Source organism: Vulpes vulpes, chromosome 7 (assembly GCF_048418805.1).
Source record: "Vulpes vulpes isolate BD-2025 chromosome 7, VulVul3, whole genome shotgun sequence".
In the NCBI taxonomy this organism is placed as follows: domain Eukaryota; kingdom Metazoa; phylum Chordata; class Mammalia; order Carnivora; family Canidae; genus Vulpes; species Vulpes vulpes.
Window position 1 is genome coordinate 105,820,289 of NC_132786.1, and position 17,289 is coordinate 105,837,577.

The window sequence follows — 17,289 nt, forward strand, 5'->3', positions numbered from 1 at the left end:
TTTGGCACAGATCAGCAGCATCTCCAAGGAAATTCCGAGACAATGAAAATAAAAATGAAGCAAAAGTCATATGCCCTTGACGCTAATGCTTAAAAAGAGAAATTGGTATCTTCCGCAAAACAAAAGTGGGATGGAAGGGACAGTGCAGAATATATTCTTAAATGGGGATGCTATCAAATCACTTTATCTTCTAGTTGGGTTTTAATTTTTATCATCATTCTTTCATTTAAAAATATGTCGACAGTTGTCTTCAAAGCACTCTGGACTCCATGACTCAGCCAAGATAGTGGAATGGTATGTTCCCATGGGTGGTGTTGGGGAATGAAGATTTGGGAGAGATGACAGAGACACAATAACAACCCTGTAACAACAGTAGTAAGAATAGTAATAGCAGTAATAGCACTCTCTATATGCCAGGTTCTCCAGGACTAAAAAGGTACTATTAAAAATCCCAATTTTATAAAATGAGAAAATTCAAGTAGGGAGAGGTTAAATAATCTGTCCAAAGTCACACAGCCAGCAAATGGTAGAGCTGAGATTTAAACCCAGGCAGTCTGGTTCCAGGGTTTATGGTTTTTTTTTTCTTTTTTTTTTTTCAGGGTTTATGTTTTTGTACTGCATTCACAATTTATCAATTCATGATTTCTAATATACAAAATCTTGATAATTACCTTTGTAATGTAGGTTACATTCTTAGAAAAGATTCTAAAAGTTGAAATGATACATCATTGTAGGTTAAACCTGAGTTTCCAACAGAAATAAGGCTATAAGAAAGGGAACTGAAAGAAGAATGCCCACATTTTTTGTGGAAATGACCAAAATTAACATATTTAACCAAGTATAAATACCCTATTAGCATAGTTTAACTTTTTTTTTTTTTAATTGGCTCCATGCCGTTTCATGGAGCCCAATGCAGGGCTTGAACTCCTAACCCTGAGATCAAGACCTGAGCTCAGATCAAGAGTTGGATGTTCAACCACCTGGTGCCCCAAGGTAACATTTTTTTTAAAGTAAACTCTATGTCCAACATGGAGCTTGAACTCATGACCCTGAGATCAAGAGTCAAATGCTCTACCAACTGAGCCAGCCAGGTACACCTACAATCTAAGGTTAACATCTGAAGACATAAATTAATTGATTAAATACCATCAAGCTTGTCAAAGTTTTTATTTCCTTCATAACACATGTAATATGTTCTACTACTAGATTAGGCTTGAAGAAAACGTGCAGGGTTAGAACATTCTAAAGCATTTCTTCACCTGAAACTGCAGGTGGCTATCATGCACCTTGATGGCAGAGAAGCCTCTGAGCAAAGCATAGACAACAGGCAGACAGAAAGGAATCTGATTACATCTGTGCCCAAAATTCAGCTGTGCCTTGGGTCAGACCATTCCCCAACAATAAATCCCCACTTCTGCTTTAAAAAAAAGGGGGGGGGGGGCACTTCAAGAAAATGCCCAAAGATCTTTAGAACCAGGTATCTCTATTTTGGTACTTTCTCTCCCTGTAAATTTCTCACTGAAAGCACAGTCAACATTAGAAACCAAGTAGCCAAGGGATCCTGGGTGTCTCGGTTAACCATCTGCCATCGGCTCAGGTTGTGATTCCAGAGTCCTGGGATCGAGCCCAGCATCGAACTCCTGGCTCAGTGGTGAGCCTTCCTCTCCCTCTCCCCCTGATCATGCTTTCTCTCTCTCAATCTCTCTCTCTCTATCTATCAAATAAATAAACAAAATTAAAAAAAAAAAAAAACTAGCCAGTCTATGCAATCGTTGGGGGAAAAAATCCATTTTCTTCAGCTGCCATTTTATCAGCTTCACCTGACATAGTAATATTGGGAGATGGGGGGTGAGGTGGGGGGACACACGGACAACTCCTGTCCTTAAAATGGAAGTGTCAACACAAATAGACTTTTAACTGTCGAACCCCTAAACTTTTCACTGCACTATTGTGCACAACGGCAAGAGGTTTTAAGGTTTTCACCTATATTTTTCCATCCCATTCCAAGTCTGGTCTTTGTCTTTTAGTAGTAGAATGAAACTCATTTTTTCTCTTATCCAACATTTTTGAAAACTAAATATAGCTATGAAATAATAATGGTGACACTTTAATATATCAGAACTTATTCATCCGAATTGTTACCTTTTAAAGTAGCACTCAGGAAATTGCACTTGTTCAAATGACATTGCCACTATTCAAAACATTTTTTAGGCTGCCATCATAAATCATTTAACAAATGTTTTCATTTTATATGGTATGATACTTACCCTTAGGCCCAAAGCTTTCCTACCTTTATCCTTCTTTCATTCATCCAAGTTTCACTTTCTCCTACCCTATACTGCTGTTATAATCAATACTCAGAAGACCTCACAGTCAAGGTCATAAGGGAACCAAGGATGTGAGAGAGAAAAGATGTGGGAAAAGAGGATTCTCTCTTCTAGGCTGTTGCCTCAGTGTGAACCATCCACAAAACTTTTCCCACTATGTGCTGGGGACACAGGTGGGAACTATAGACAAGAAGCTCAGACATATCTTCACTCTTCACCAATCTGGGAGGAGTAGCTACCCAGAATCCATCTTCTTTCCTTCCTCATATCTACTTATATATCTCAAGGAAAAGGGAAAAAAGGGAAAATCCAATAACTGACTCTCTGTTCTAGAATCTTCTATTTCTATTTAGGAATCTTCTATTTCTATATTCTATATTCTATAGAATCTTCTATTTCTATTTAGGAATCTGAGAGATACCGTCTCTATGACTTTCATTTCAGACTACACCATTTCTGTTGGAGATGAGCAAAGATTTTACACAATATTTTTATAGTTCCTCTGAGAAATGACTCTTAACATTTATTTTTCTTCCTCCTTAAAAACCACTTCAGTACTTTATTATAGACAAAATGCAAAAATTTTTAAAAGATTTTATTTATTCATTCATTAGAGACAGAGAGGCAGGAGAAGCAGGCTCCCCTTGGGGAGCCTGATGCAGGACTCAATTTTAGGACCCCAGGATCACGTCCTGAGCCGAAGGCAGATGCTCAACCAACTGAGCCATCCAGGAGTCCCAAATGCAATTTTAATAGAAACTTTCAAAAAAAAAAAAAAAGAAAAGAAACTTTCTCATAATATTATTTAGTCTTGTCACCCAAGACACACCTAACGCCCTGTCATATCCAATTCAACTTGTTTTATTCTCCACAGCACTACGTGGACTGCTAGACATACAGCAGGTATTTAGAAATTCTACCCTAGAGATGCCTGGGTGGCTCAGTGGTTGAGCGTCTGCCTTCAGCTCAGAGCGTGATCCTGGTCCAGGGATTGAGTCCGGCATCGGGCTCCCTGCATGGAGCCTGCTTCTCCCTCTGTCTGTGTCTCTGCCTCTCTGTGTCTCTCATGAATAAATAAATAAGATGAAAGAAGAAAGAAAAAAAAAGAAAGAAAGAAAGAAAGAAAGAAAGAAAGAAAGAAAGAAAGAAAGAAAGAGAAAAGAAAGAAAAGAAAGATAGATTGATTCTACCCAAAGTAGAATTCTACCCTAGAGTAGAAATCTCTAGAAACTTAAACCTGATCTTTACATAGGCATTACATTTCTTAGTATTTACTTCAGGTCTATCATCCAGAAGTGGGCTGTTTAATTTTTTCTTTCACTTTTTTCTATATTCCTCAGGAAATTTTTAGTATTCTCCCAATTCTAGGATTACATTCAGCTCTTACTTACCAATCTACAATTTGCACAAGAATTTCCTTCATACCTCAAAAAAACAAAACTCTAAAATCGGTTACATGATTTTACATGATCTCCTGTCATGTGAGTTATTGATAAAGTTTAACAAATCCAAAGAGGAACTGACCAGTAGTTACTATCATCTAACAGGATATACTCTAGTCCAAAAATTCCTGAAACAAGAATGATAGACTAAAAACCAAACACTAGAGATCTGTCATAACTTAGCTCTGTACTTCATTATGATACACAGTGTTTCTAAGTTGTCTTCTGGATTATGGCCAATAACATATTTATTCACAAAGTGCTGCCATACAATATTTATGAAGTACATTCACATACATTCTCTTGTTTAAGCCTCATAATCTAAAGACGTAGGCTGTCATGATTCCCATTTCACAGTTGCAGAAATCAGCGGAGGTGAAATAATTTGCCCCCAGTAAGAAAGCAGGTAAGTATTTAAGCTGGGATTCAAACTAAGCTATCTCTAAGCCTATTCTTGTCCTAGGACAATTGTGCCTCTCAATAACATGGAAAGCTACTTCCACCAAACTACCTGCTTTTACAGGACAATCAGTAAAGTTATGGCCTCAGAAAACTGATATATAGCCAAAGCAATCCCCTTTGACTCAACCTAGGAAATGTTCCCAATCACCTGCCAAAGAATAAATTGCCTCAATTCTCTGTTTCACAGATTATGTTTGATGAAAGTTAACAGGGCAGCCCAGGTGGCTCACCGGTTTAACACCACCATCAGCCCAGGGCCTGATCCTGGAGACCAGGGTCACATCCCGCATCGGGCTCCTTCATGGAGCCTGCTTCTCCCTCTGTCTGTGTGTTTGCCTCTCTCTCTCTGTCGCTCATGAATAAATAAATAAAATCTTTTAAAAAAATAAATAAAAGTTAACAATAACAACTATATATATATATATACATATATATATACACACACACTTGTATTTATATATATGAAAAACAACAAATACATAACATGTATAAAATTAACAATGAAATAGGTTTATAATTCCAATGGGTATACTCCTAAATTGTCATATTGATTTTTAAACATCAAAATCTAGAACACATCTAAAGAAAAGGCCTTACCTGTTCACCTGCATCTTGAAACTCTTTACATGCATCAGGGAACACATCATAAATAATGAGTGGATAGCCATGTTTCATGAGGTTTTTTGCCATTGGATTCCCCATGTTGCCCAGTCCAATGAATCCAACTGGAGTCTTAGAAGCCATTGACCTAGAACATACTGATTTCAATAAATTACTTTTAGTAGGAGCAGTGACATTTCTTATTGTAAACATTCATTCAGTATTAGGTCAGTTGTTACTGAGATGTTCTCTATTTTTAAAAAAGCTTTAAGGGATGTCTGGGTGGCTCAGTGGTTTGGTGACTGCCTTTGGCGCCGCCTGCAGTCTGGGGTGTGATCCTGGAGACCAGGGATCGAGTCCCACGTTGGGCTCCCTGCATGGAGCCTGCTTCTCCCTCTGCCTATGTCTCTGCCTCTCTCTCTGTGTCTCTCATGAATAAATAAATAAAATCTTTAAAAAAAAAAAAAACTTTATAATGCTAGATTTAAATCATCTAATCATATTTAAAGACATCAACTATGTACAAGTAGATTAACATCTAATTATTTAGTTCTATACGAAACAGCTATATAATTTTAAGCAATCTGGTTTCTACCTCTATATAACATCCCTTTACCATTTTTAACAATAAAATTTAAAATGTTATCACTTCTAAAATATGTACTTTATAATGTGAAGTACTCTAGATTCCTCATATCTATATTATATCCTTTAATAATATGTATGACAAACTAAAAATATTCAATAAAGCATGTATCTTGGACAAGGTCCAAGAATGGAAAAGTTTTTTACCTTCTCACCCCCACGTTTTAGAAATCATCCCCTCCAATGGTATAAACAACATCTTAATAAAATGTTAAACCAACTAAGTCACCAGTTTATAAGGTGGGCTCTAGGGAAGAAGACAGGGATGGGCTTTAAAAGGCAAGGGTAATCGTTAAGGTGCCTTGGGCTAACAACTCCATGCACTTTCAAAGAAGCAGCATTTCCATTTGCAGGAAAAGAATTGTTCTTAAAAAGCTGTATGCTGGTTCTATTTGATTTTCTTCTTTTTCACAAGAGGCCTTTTGAAATCATACTGGGGCACAGAATAAAAAGTAATGCTTTTTGCAAGAGAGAAAAAGGACTTTGCATTGCCATGAAAATAACCTTAAATACCATTTTTCCATTTCTAGATTTAGAACTCCATCAACACGTATTTACTACACGAAGTACTATGACAGAGCCAGAGATAGACATAAGCAAGATATACAGTCCTTACCCTTGAAGAGCTCCCACTCTTCTGAAAGAATAACTCCACTTGCCCTTTTCCCTGCCAATTCAAAGCTTTTTTTTTTTCCTTTGTCTTTCAAGGACTCCAGTTATAAAACTGTGTAGTATACCAACTAATCACAGATACCCTTTTAAGTTTCAGGTCCATCAACTGATGGTTCCCTGCTCTTCCTTGAATTTAATTTAAATGTAATGAGCTTTCCTAAAAGCAAATTATTTGAAGCCCTAAAGCTTAAGAAATAGAGGTCTTCTGGAGCACCTGGCTGGTGGAGCATGCAGTTCTTGATCTGGAGGTTATGAGTTTGAGCCCCATGTTGGGTGCAGAAATTACTTAAAATCTTGAAAGAAAGAAAGAAAGAAAGAAAGAGAAAAGAAAGAAAAGAAAAGAAAAAAGAAAGAAAAGAAAAGAAAAGAAAAGAAAAGAAAAAAAAGAAAGAAAAGAAAGAAAAGAAAAAAAAGAAAAAAAGAAAAGAAAAGAAAAGAAAAGAAAAGAAAAGAAAAGAAAAGAAAAGAAAAGAAAAAGAAAAGAAAAGAAAAGAAAAAAAAGAGGTCATCCTGGGTTAGGGGCATATTTATTTCCTTTCAACTTGATTGACTCTAACATTTCCATTAACTTTGGGTGTCATTCTTGTGCAACATCATCTTACCAGTTTAAGTTTAACACAGTGGGTATAATAGAAGTCCTGTGTCTGACTTCCTGGCCCACAAGGGGTTCAATGACAGAGAAATGACACCTAATAGAAATGTTATGATATTAAACAGAATGAGAAGCATACTTTGTAAAAGAACTCAGCATTAATAACTAATAGTGCTAATAGCTATTACTACCAGAGTATATTAAGCTTGGAAAAGTATAATTTAACAAAAGACATTAAAAATTAGAAAGACTGTGATTTAAAAATAGTTAATTTAACAGGCAATTACTGAAGTCTAAACAGTAAGTATGGCAAGGTAGAACCACAATTCATTCACATATTCAACAAATATGAAGCAACTATTATGTACCGCACCACAGAAGACACAATGACATATATAGTCCTTGCTGTCAAAAGCCTAAAATCTAAAAGGAAATACACCATGTACACAAATACAAGAAAGCTGAAGATGAAATATAAAAAACAATGCTGACATAAAGAATTCATCTGGTTTAAGCACTTAAAGAAGGTAGCATGTGACCTGAGTATTCTATGATTTCAAATGGAAAGGAGAGTAAGAAGGAAGGAAACTCTATATAAAAAAGGAACATGATGGGACACCTGGGTAGCTCAGTGGTTAAGCGTCTGCCTTTGGCTCAAGTTGTGGTCTTGAGGTCCTAGGATCAGTCCCGCATCAGGCTCCCAAGAGGAAGCCTGCTTCTCCCTCTGCCAACGTCTCTGCCTCTCTCTCTCTCTGTGTCTCTCACAAATAAACAAATAAAATCTTTTTTTTTTTTTAAGATTTTGCTTATTTATTCGTGAGAAACACACAGAGAGACGAGACACAGGCAGAGGGAGAAGCAGGCTCCATGCAAGGAGCCCAATGTGGGACTCAGTCCTGGGACTCCAGGATCACACCCTGAGCCAAAGGCAGAGGATCAACTGCTGAGCCACTCAGGCATCCCAACAAATAAAAATCTTAAAAAAAAAAAAAAAAGGAATATGAATATATGCAAGGAAATAGGAAACCAAGAAAGAAAAATAAGAGTAAAAGTTAATATTCTTGACAATTTTACTACATGCCAGATACTTACTAAGCATTTTATAAATAGCACTGTCATCATATTCTATCATTAAGCTTCCTTTCAGCTGAGAGCTCTGACACTTAATGAATTTAAATAAAATGCCCAACTATACTAAACTGCAAGGCCAAGATTCAAATCCAGCCCATCTGACTCTAGATGCTTCACTTTTAACCACTGTATGATATTGCCCTTTATTTTTCCTAGAGGATGCACAAAAAAATAAATAAGAATTAAGATTGAAAGAAACAGTGCAGGGCGCCTAGGTGGCTCAGTTGATTAAGCATCCAACTCTTTATTTCAACTCAGGTCATGTCAGGGCCATGGGTTTGGGATTGAGCCTGCCACTGGCTCTTCACTCAGCAGGAAGTCTATTTGAAATTCTCTCTCTCCATCTCCCTCTGCCCCTCTCTGCTACATGCACTCTCTTTAACATGGATGGATGGAAAGAAAGAAAGAAAGAAAGAAAGAAAGAAAAGAAAAGAAAAGAAAAGAAAAGAAAAGAAAAGAAAAAGGAAAGAAGAAGCAATGTAACCATAATGTGGAAGATTGGGAAGCATGTTAAACAATTTGACTATATTTTATAAGGAAGAGGTATTGGGACAGGCAGCAATCTCTGTGACATCATCAGCCTGAGCAATATTTTCTAGATATGTCTTCTCAGGCAAGACTAACAATAAAAATAAATCATTGAGACTAATATAAAGACTAATGTAACAGTAACACTACTGTAGGTCTATATTCATCCATTTAAGCTGCTATAACAAATATACCATAGTCTCAGTGGCTTGAACAACAAACATTTATTTCTCACAATTCTGGAAGCTGGGAAATCCAAGATTAAGGTGGCAACAGATCCAGTGTCTGGTAAGAGCCCACTTCCTGACTTTGTATATGGCCATCTTCTTATATCCTTTACACGGCAGAGAGCAGAGAACAAGAGAACAAGCTCTCCTGTCTCTTTTTATAAGGATACTAATCCCATTAATAAGGGCTCCACTCTCATAACCTAATTACTTCCCAGAGGCCCCACCTTCTAATACCATCACAGTGGGGATTAGGATTTTGACATATAAAAGGGGGATGGGTGGGCAAACACTCAGTTTATAAATTAGGTCAGAGTTAATAAAAGGTGGTGGCCTTAGAAAAGACAAATATGAAAAAAATTTCAAAGGCAGAAGTAAAAGACATAGCAAAACACTGGATTATGGGCTAAAATAAGGGAAAGATCAAAGATGACAGCAAGAAAATAGTGCTTTCAATAACCTAAGTGGAGAAATCAAGAGGGATATCTCCCTTTTAAATAAAGTAACTGTGAACTGTCATGTCAATGAGCTGAAAGATATCCCACAGGCTTAGAAATATTATAACCAATTACCATCACGTCAGAGATAGGATGAAAAAAAAGGTATATATAAGGTAACAATCTGCTTTAAGGTGCAAACTGAAATTGTGGCAGTTGATACAATTGCCAAATGAGAGTAAAAAAGACTGAAAAACAAAGCCCAAGGGAATGTCAACATTTAGAAGTCAAAAAGAATAAGAAACCAATTCTGAACCCACAAAATGTTAAAATTACGGGACAAGGATATTAAAAGTTATAATAACTGTAGTCTGTATTTTCCAAAAATAGATATGGAAGATACAAAAGAGACCCAAAACTGAATTTCATAAGATGAAAACGACCACGTATAAGATGAAAATCACACTAGATTAAAAGCAGAATAGATACTGCAGAATAAAGGATTAGTGCTCTTAAAGACACAGCAATAGAAACTGTCCAAAACAACATGCAGAGAGAGAAGAAACAACCTAAAAAGAGAACTTTCGTGAACTGTGAGACAACTTCAACCACCCAACTAGTTATCAAATGAGAGAAAAGTAGAGGCAGAAAAAATATATAAAGAAATAACACCCAAAAATGTCCAAATCTGATGAAAACTATAAACCCCCACCATACACATCCAAGAAGCTCAGTAAACCTCAACACAAGAAACATAAACACAATATACCACAATACATCATAATCAAAATGCTCAAAAGCAGCCAGAGGAAAAGACACTGTATACAGAGTAGCAAAGATAAGGCAAATTTCTTGTCAGACACAAAGCAAGTGAGAATGCAGCCGACCATCATCTTAAAAGTACTGAAACAACAACTGTCTAGGTAGGAATCTATATCCAGTAAAAATATATTATTACAAATATTTGTGTATGCGAAGGGACAGGAAGAAATTTGGAGGCATGTCGGGTATGGTCACAATCTTGATTATGGTGATAGTTGCACAGGTATATACATATGTCAAAACTCATCAGATTGTATGCCTTAAATATGTACATTTATTATAAGTCAGCTATAATGCAATAAAGCTATTTTTTTAAAAACGTTTACAAAACAAACAAGAGAAGACAGTTCTCAAATAAAAGATACTAAAATGATATATTAATCAAATGCAATGTATGAAGTTTGAATGGAAACTGACTTGGAAAAAATTTAAAAACTATAAAAGATTTTTTTTTTAGATTTATTTATTTATTTATTTGAAAGAGAGAGAGACTGAGAGAGAGAACAAGTAGAAGGGAAGGGCAGAGGGAGAAGCAGAATCCCTGTGGGGTAGGGAGTCTAATGCAGGACTTGATCCCAGAATCCTGGGATCATGACCTGAGCCAAAGGCAGACGCTTAACCAACTGAACCACCCAAGTGCCCTATAAAAAGATATTTTAAGAAAATTGTGGAACTGAAGATATGAACAGGTTATTAAGTGATGTTATAGAATTGCTAATTGTCTTAGGTAATGATAGTTTGGTTATATAGGAGACCATTCTTATTCTTAGGAGATTCACTCTGCATTACTTAAGGTTGAAAGGTCATGATAGCTGCATTTACTTTCAAATTATACAGGTAGGATATGAATATATTTGGAAAGAAATAAAGCAAATATGTCAAAATGTTAACAGCTGTTGACTCTAAACAAAGATTTCACAGATATTCAATGCATTATTCTTTCAATATTTTTGCTTGAAATTTTTCACAATAAAATAAAAGGTGGGAGAGTAAGATTCTAGTTCTAGATTGGCTCTCAAGCTGGAGAACCCCAGGCAAGTCATTTAACTTCTTTGGACCTCAATTTCTCATCTATAAAATAACAAAGTCAAATTAAATTATTGCTAAAGTCCCTTTTTTTTTTTTTAATTTTTTTTTTTTTTTTTTTTTTTTATGATAGTCACAGAGAGAGAGAGAGAGAGAGGCAGAGACACAGGCAGAGGCAGAAGCAGGCTCCATGCACCGGGAGCCCGACGTGGGATTCGATCCCGGGTCTCCAGGATCGCGCCCTGGGCCAAAGGCAGGCGCCAAACCGCTGCGCCACCCAGGGATCCCCTTGGATGGCTATTTGAAAAAAAATTATCTACATTTGAATTTTATTATGAAATTCAAATTTAAAATGTATATACTCTTTGACACAGTAATTCCATACCTAGGAATTTATGCTATACTGGGGTGTCAGCACAGTTTTTCTTAAAAGGTCAGGTAGGAAACATTTTCAGCTTTCCAGGCCATGAGGCCTCTGTCACAGCTATTCAACTCCTCTAATTTTAAAGCAGCCATAAACAATCTATAGACAAATGACCATGCTCGTGTTTCAATACAATTTTATTTACAAAAAAACAGGGGCCCAGCTATAGGCCACAGTTTGTTGACTCCTACTAGGAGGTTATTAAGTGAAAAAAAAAGCAAGATAAAGAGCATTATATATAATAAAGTACCATGGGTAAGGACATATGCATTAACTTTTACTGAATTTCTGTAAGAATATGAAAGAAACAGTAGTTACATCTAGAGAGTTGTTGGACTGATGGGTCAGAGTTAGAGAAAAGACTATTTTTTATAATCTTTTGAGTTTTTACCATGTGCATACAACTTTTTAAACTACTTTCATAATAAAATAAAATTAATGAACTGGCACACAGTGAGAGTTTACTAATGTTATATGAGTGAATGACAACTAGACAGAGCTTTCATCAAGTGGACATACGGGGACAAAGTCAGTTCTGAAGCAATGACAGAATAAAGATGGTGATAAAACGGATTCAGCAAAGTGGATCCACAACCATTAAACATTGCAGGTTGGGATCCCTGGGTGGCGCAGCGGTTTAGCGCCTGCCTTTGGCCCAGGGCGCGATCCTGGAGACCCGGGATCGAATCCCACATCCGGCTCCCGGCGCATGGAGCCTGCTTCTCCCTCTGCCTGTGTCTCTGCCTCTCTCTCTCTCTCTCTGTGACTATCATAAATAAATTAAAAAAATTAAAAAATAAAAAAATAAAATAAATAAATAAACATTGCAGGTTGACTCTCCATTATCCCTTCCTCCCAGATCCAGAGGCAAGTTCTAAATAACTAAACCAATTACGGTAATGCCATCTCTCTACAACTGGTTAGGTTCCAGAGATTGGCAGCCCTAGGTAAACCATTTGGAAATGCTGTGGGTAATCTGAATTTGTAACAAGGAAAGAACTAGAGATTAACGAAAGGATTGTATCTAATCAGCAAATTTCTGTGACTATCAGTAGTAACATTACTTAAGTGACATCCAGGAGGAACACAGATCACAGACAAGAGAAGTTACCCAGAAAAAGAGCAGGAGGTAGAGAAAAAATAATACTAAAATGCTATCAAAGGCATCACTGAAATTCCTAATTAGAAGTAAATCTGAAGTGTAAGCTGGATACAGACAAACTTAGAAAGGGACTTAATGAAATGAGGGAGCGGAAAAGGACATCTATGTATGAGGGAGCAGAAAAGTACATCTATGAAATGAGGGAGCAGAAAAGTACATCTATGTGTATATATGTGGGATGGAAATTGGGGGTCAAAGGACTAAGTGTAATGACAATGATATATATATAGCGCACTGATTAACAGAAAGGGGTTGGGAGGTGGTGTAATACTAACCAGAAGGCCAGTTCAGTTTTTGAATATTAGCAGTATAGCAATACCTAGCAACGAAAATTTGGAAGAGCTGAAGTAGAATGCTGATGTTAGTTGTTAAAGCTGAGACCCAGCTTTGGATGGGCCAATATGAAAATCGATGAAGATAAAGTCTTTAATGATGGGCTCAGTAGTTCATCTCATTTTTGCTTATGGCAAAGATAGAGAAAGGGTAGTATAATTAGATGACAACGTCAAAAGAGAAGAGAGTTCTTACTGATGGTGATTATATTTAAGAACTCTGAATTTAGAAGACCTACATTCCTGTCCAGGCAAGGTCACTTTTTAGATGTATGCCCTTGAACAAGTTACTTGGTTTCCCTAGACATTAAGTTTTATCAACAAGAGTCACTACTTCAGGTTAAAAATACTTAAGGACGCCTTGAGATAATACATGTAAAGTGTCACACAGCACCTGGTACCATAGGTCATTAAATATTTGCTACTTCCAGTAGTCAAGAGACAGCACTGGGGTACAAGTACTATGCCGAATGCCCATTTTGCCTAGTAGGTAAGAAGAGCCAGAGTGTTAGAAAAAGGGATAGAGAATATTTTAGAGGATGCTCCCTGTCCAAGGAAATAGAGCTCTTATTTAAGGTGAAGCATCAGGAGTGCTTGGACAATACAGAACACCCTCCCAAAGATGCAGAAATTCAAATAAGTAAAAGAGAATTCTCACCCTAAAAGCTTTCAAAGTTAAATAATACATTTTCCCTTAAGTAAGTTACACACATTAATACATAGAAATACAGCTGGATAGCTAAAATCAAGCTGGCAGAAAATCAGTCAACACAATACAAAGGTGACATTGGTTGACTGGTAAAGAAACTAGCTAGAAATTTTGGCAAAACTAGTTTCTAAATCCACAAATGTAAATTTATAGGTTATGTCCTTCTTCTCCAATGAGACAGGGGCAAAGGTATCCGTATCTTGGTAACATGCAGTGGTACCAAAAAACCAGGCTATTCTAAATATGAAAATACAAAAATTGTAGAAAACTGGAAAATATGAAAAAGTATCATAAGGGAAAAAGATAATCTCATTACACAAAAATAATCACTATTAGCATTTTGCAGGGCCCGTCCAGTTTTTTAAGTGCATTTTTTCATTATATTGAGATTATATAGTACACACAACTTTCATCCTACTTTATCACATAATATTATGTCAAAAGTATTCTATCTACTTTAATACTAAGAGTTACCAAACTAAGGGTAGTGACTTACTCTACAAAGGCCTTTATTTGAGTCATTACTTTAGAAATAATTATTTTCCTTATGTAATCTCACAAGTCTAAGGTCAACTTTTGGTCGGAGGATCTTAATCAGCTTTTCAAAGTTTCATGTGCAACCTTAGAGGCTAATGCTAAGGAAAAATATGCTATACATTTTATTTATACTATGCACTGCTTTGAAAGTAGATTTCATATACACAAAAAGGGCCATAGTAAAAAAAATTCCCATTTCTGTACATGATGTTGGTTAATTTTCCAATTCCACCTTTGATCAGTGGTCATTTTAAGGTAATCTGATACAAATTATTTTTCCATGTACATGTTGATGAGTCACAAAAAATACAGAGCTCTTATAATTGTAGATTTTTTTCTTGTCCAATTAAAGAAGTCTAAACTAAATCTAGTTACCTTTTAAAATACAGAACTTTTTAATAAATGATGAAATAGTAATATATGAGTACTTTACTATTTATTTTTCCTTTTTGAGGCTTTTAATATTTTAAAATTAAGATATGCTTTTAGCCAGCAAACTTTAGGTCTCTCTTTTTTAGTAAATACGTTGTATGGATCTGTATAGTAGTATCATCCATATGATAAGAACACCCCAAACATACAACAGCAACAAATATCCCACAGAATTCAGAACATTAAATAATGTTACTATTTGAACATTGTTCTTTCTGTCCCTAAACTCTAGATTTGCATGTATTTTTTAAGTTTTTAAGACTTCAATGCCAAAAAAGTTAACGAAAAAGTATATTTAGTAAACTAAAATTAACAAAAACATTTTTTTAATTCTAAAGTTTATTTATTTATTTATTTGAGAGAGAGAGAGAGAGAGAGCGTGCGAGTACAAGCACAGAAGGAGGGTAGGGAAAGGGGAAAGCAGGCTCCCCATGGAGAGCAGAGAGGGACTCCAGGACTCTGAGATCATGACCTGAGCTGAAGGCAGATGCTTAACCAACTGAGCCACCCAGGCACCCAAAATTAACAGAAACATTTAAAACAATTCCACCAACTAAAGACAATTGTAGTTTAAAGCAATCACACAAAACTAAATATTTAAAATTTATCATAAATCTATATCCATACATCTTTGGGTCAAATAGCCCAAAGAACAAGTTGTATTGCCAAAGTAGTCTAACTAGCATTGGGAGGTAAGTTCATCCAGTTGAGAGGCAACGAGGATAGTCTTAGGCCTCAGGTCCTTCCATCATGAATTTAAAGAACTTTCATAACTCTAAAATGTGCATCGTTAAAATATCATTAGAAAAGTTTGTAAAGCCACCAAATAACACATTCGTCTTCCCCTGGCTAATCAAAACTGAAACAACAGCACATTCATGTGAAAACTAGTACAACATTTAGTAATGGAAAAGTGACTAATAGATTTAAGTATCTCCAAAGTGGGAGATGTTGTTGTTTTTTTATATATATAGCTCAATACATACATGTAGCTCAAAAAGTGGTTACACTCAAGTTTAGCAGATTCCTTGAGTTCGTATCTTGTTACTGTGATTCTGTATCAGACATCTGTTCTCTTGCATCACATGAAGCCTGCCTGTTTCAAGCCAGAGAGGAAATTCACTGTTCTGCTTTAGTATTACTGAACGGGAGGAAGGGAAGCTATTAAGCACTAAATTCCCAGCCTGGTATTTTGTTACGTGATCAGAAAATATTAATGCCAAAGCTATTTTAAAAATCCTAAGCATGAAACTGTTCAACAGTGCATTGTCACAGCTCTCAAAGTTTTACAGAAAGACCATGGCAATGTCCCCACAAATCAACCAACTTTTCCAATTAAAGTAGAAACTGCAGGAATGAGGAAGCATCAAGAACTACTTTCTAGATCCTGCTGGGATGCCCCAATTCACTTATGCAAGGGGCTTCAAGTTCTTCATTGGAAAAATGATTAGATTAGATCCTTGTGGATCTAAAAACTGCCTCTTCCTAAGTCGATGGTTGGCTTCCATAACTTATAATGATATGCAGGGAGGAGGAGGATAGGTTCAGACCACAATTTTGAGGACACTCAAAGTGTCTTGGTTCATAATTTGCCAGAAGTGCCAGCATCTTCGGGTAGCGGTTACAAAGAAAGGGGGGGGGGTTTCGGAGGAGGCACCCCTTGGTGCTCAAGGGTGACTTAAAACTTGGCTGGAATGACTTGTCACCTGCTTTGTACAGATAACGGTTTGTGTGAGATCATCCTTCGCGATTAAGGTGGTTAACAAAATTCAAGCCCCGCTGCCCGATGGCACTCCCACCGGGGCGCATCCCTGGGGGCGCTGGAAGGTCGGCCAGCGCCGCAAGCCCGGAGTCCGCAGGGGGATGGGTGCCGGGTCGCCCCCGCGGTGGGGCCCTCCGGCTGTCCTCGGAGCCCGAACTCCAAAGAAGCACGCCCCGGAGGCAAATACTCCTCCCTGACCCCCACGCTCTTCCCACCCCTTCCTAAGAGCCGAAGAAGCCGCGGAAAGCCATTCATCGGGATCCCGGGCGGGAGGGGGCGGGGAAAGAACCAGCTAGCTGTGCGAGAGGCAGGGCAGGAGGGCCAGGCCGTGGGACCAGCCAAAATTGAGGAATTTTAAGCCCCGACCCAACCGCAGCGCCTCCCGTGAAAGCCCTTCTCCGGCCGTCAGGGCGCCAGGAGCGGGCAGCCGGAGGAGGGACGGGGGGAGAAGGCGCGAGGTCCTTACCCGCTGCAAGGCTGGCCGCGGCCGGGCGCTGCCCGCGGCTCCAATACCGGAGGCCGGAGGCGGCTGCACGGAGCCGTAAGGAGGCTGCCATGCTGCCCCCGCCCCGCCTCCCCGCGGTGACCTCCGCGGCTCCCGGCTCACCCACTGACTGCGAGTGTGCGCCGCGGAGCGGGCGGGATGCGCCGCGGCGTGGGGCCGCGCGCGCACGCGCTCTGCAGCTCAGGGCGAGCTCCCACCGACGAGGCGCGGCCCGGCGAGACCCCGGTCGTCAGTGCCCTGACGGATGGGCGACGCGACCAATCAGGATGCTCCTGTCCGCTAACCGCCAATGGGAAGCCTTTCCGAGCCCCACCCCCATGCAGCGCTCCGGCCCCGCCCCCGAGCTCCGCCCCCGTCTACCGACTGCTGGCGGGAGTCCGCTTGTTTATCGAAACGCAGTGGGTGTGCGGGAGGCGGTGGCCGCCGCTCGCGTCCGACTCCAGAGAGCCCTTGACCGTCACCCCGCCCCTAAGGACCGCCCCCTGGGTGGCTGCAACTGCTCGTGTTGCCTCTAC

The 17,289-nt window shown here is 38.4% G+C and overlaps 1 protein-coding gene across 1 annotated transcript in view; it reads right to left on the bottom strand.

Moving 5' to 3' along the window:
• HIBADH (3-hydroxyisobutyrate dehydrogenase) overlaps nt 1-17,037 on the bottom strand; it is a 108,652-nt gene extending 91,615 nt beyond the window's left edge. Inside the window, exons 1-2 of the mRNA XM_025993098.2 lie at nt 16,736-17,037; nt 4,829-4,989 (exon numbers count right to left, since the gene is read on the bottom strand). Coding sequence (XP_025848883.1) covers nt 4,829-4,989; nt 16,736-16,826 — 252 coding nt within the window. The 5' untranslated portion in view covers nt 16,827-17,037. The remainder of the gene's footprint in view (nt 1-4,828; nt 4,990-16,735) is intronic.
• Between the last annotated feature and the right edge of the window lie 252 nt (nt 17,038-17,289).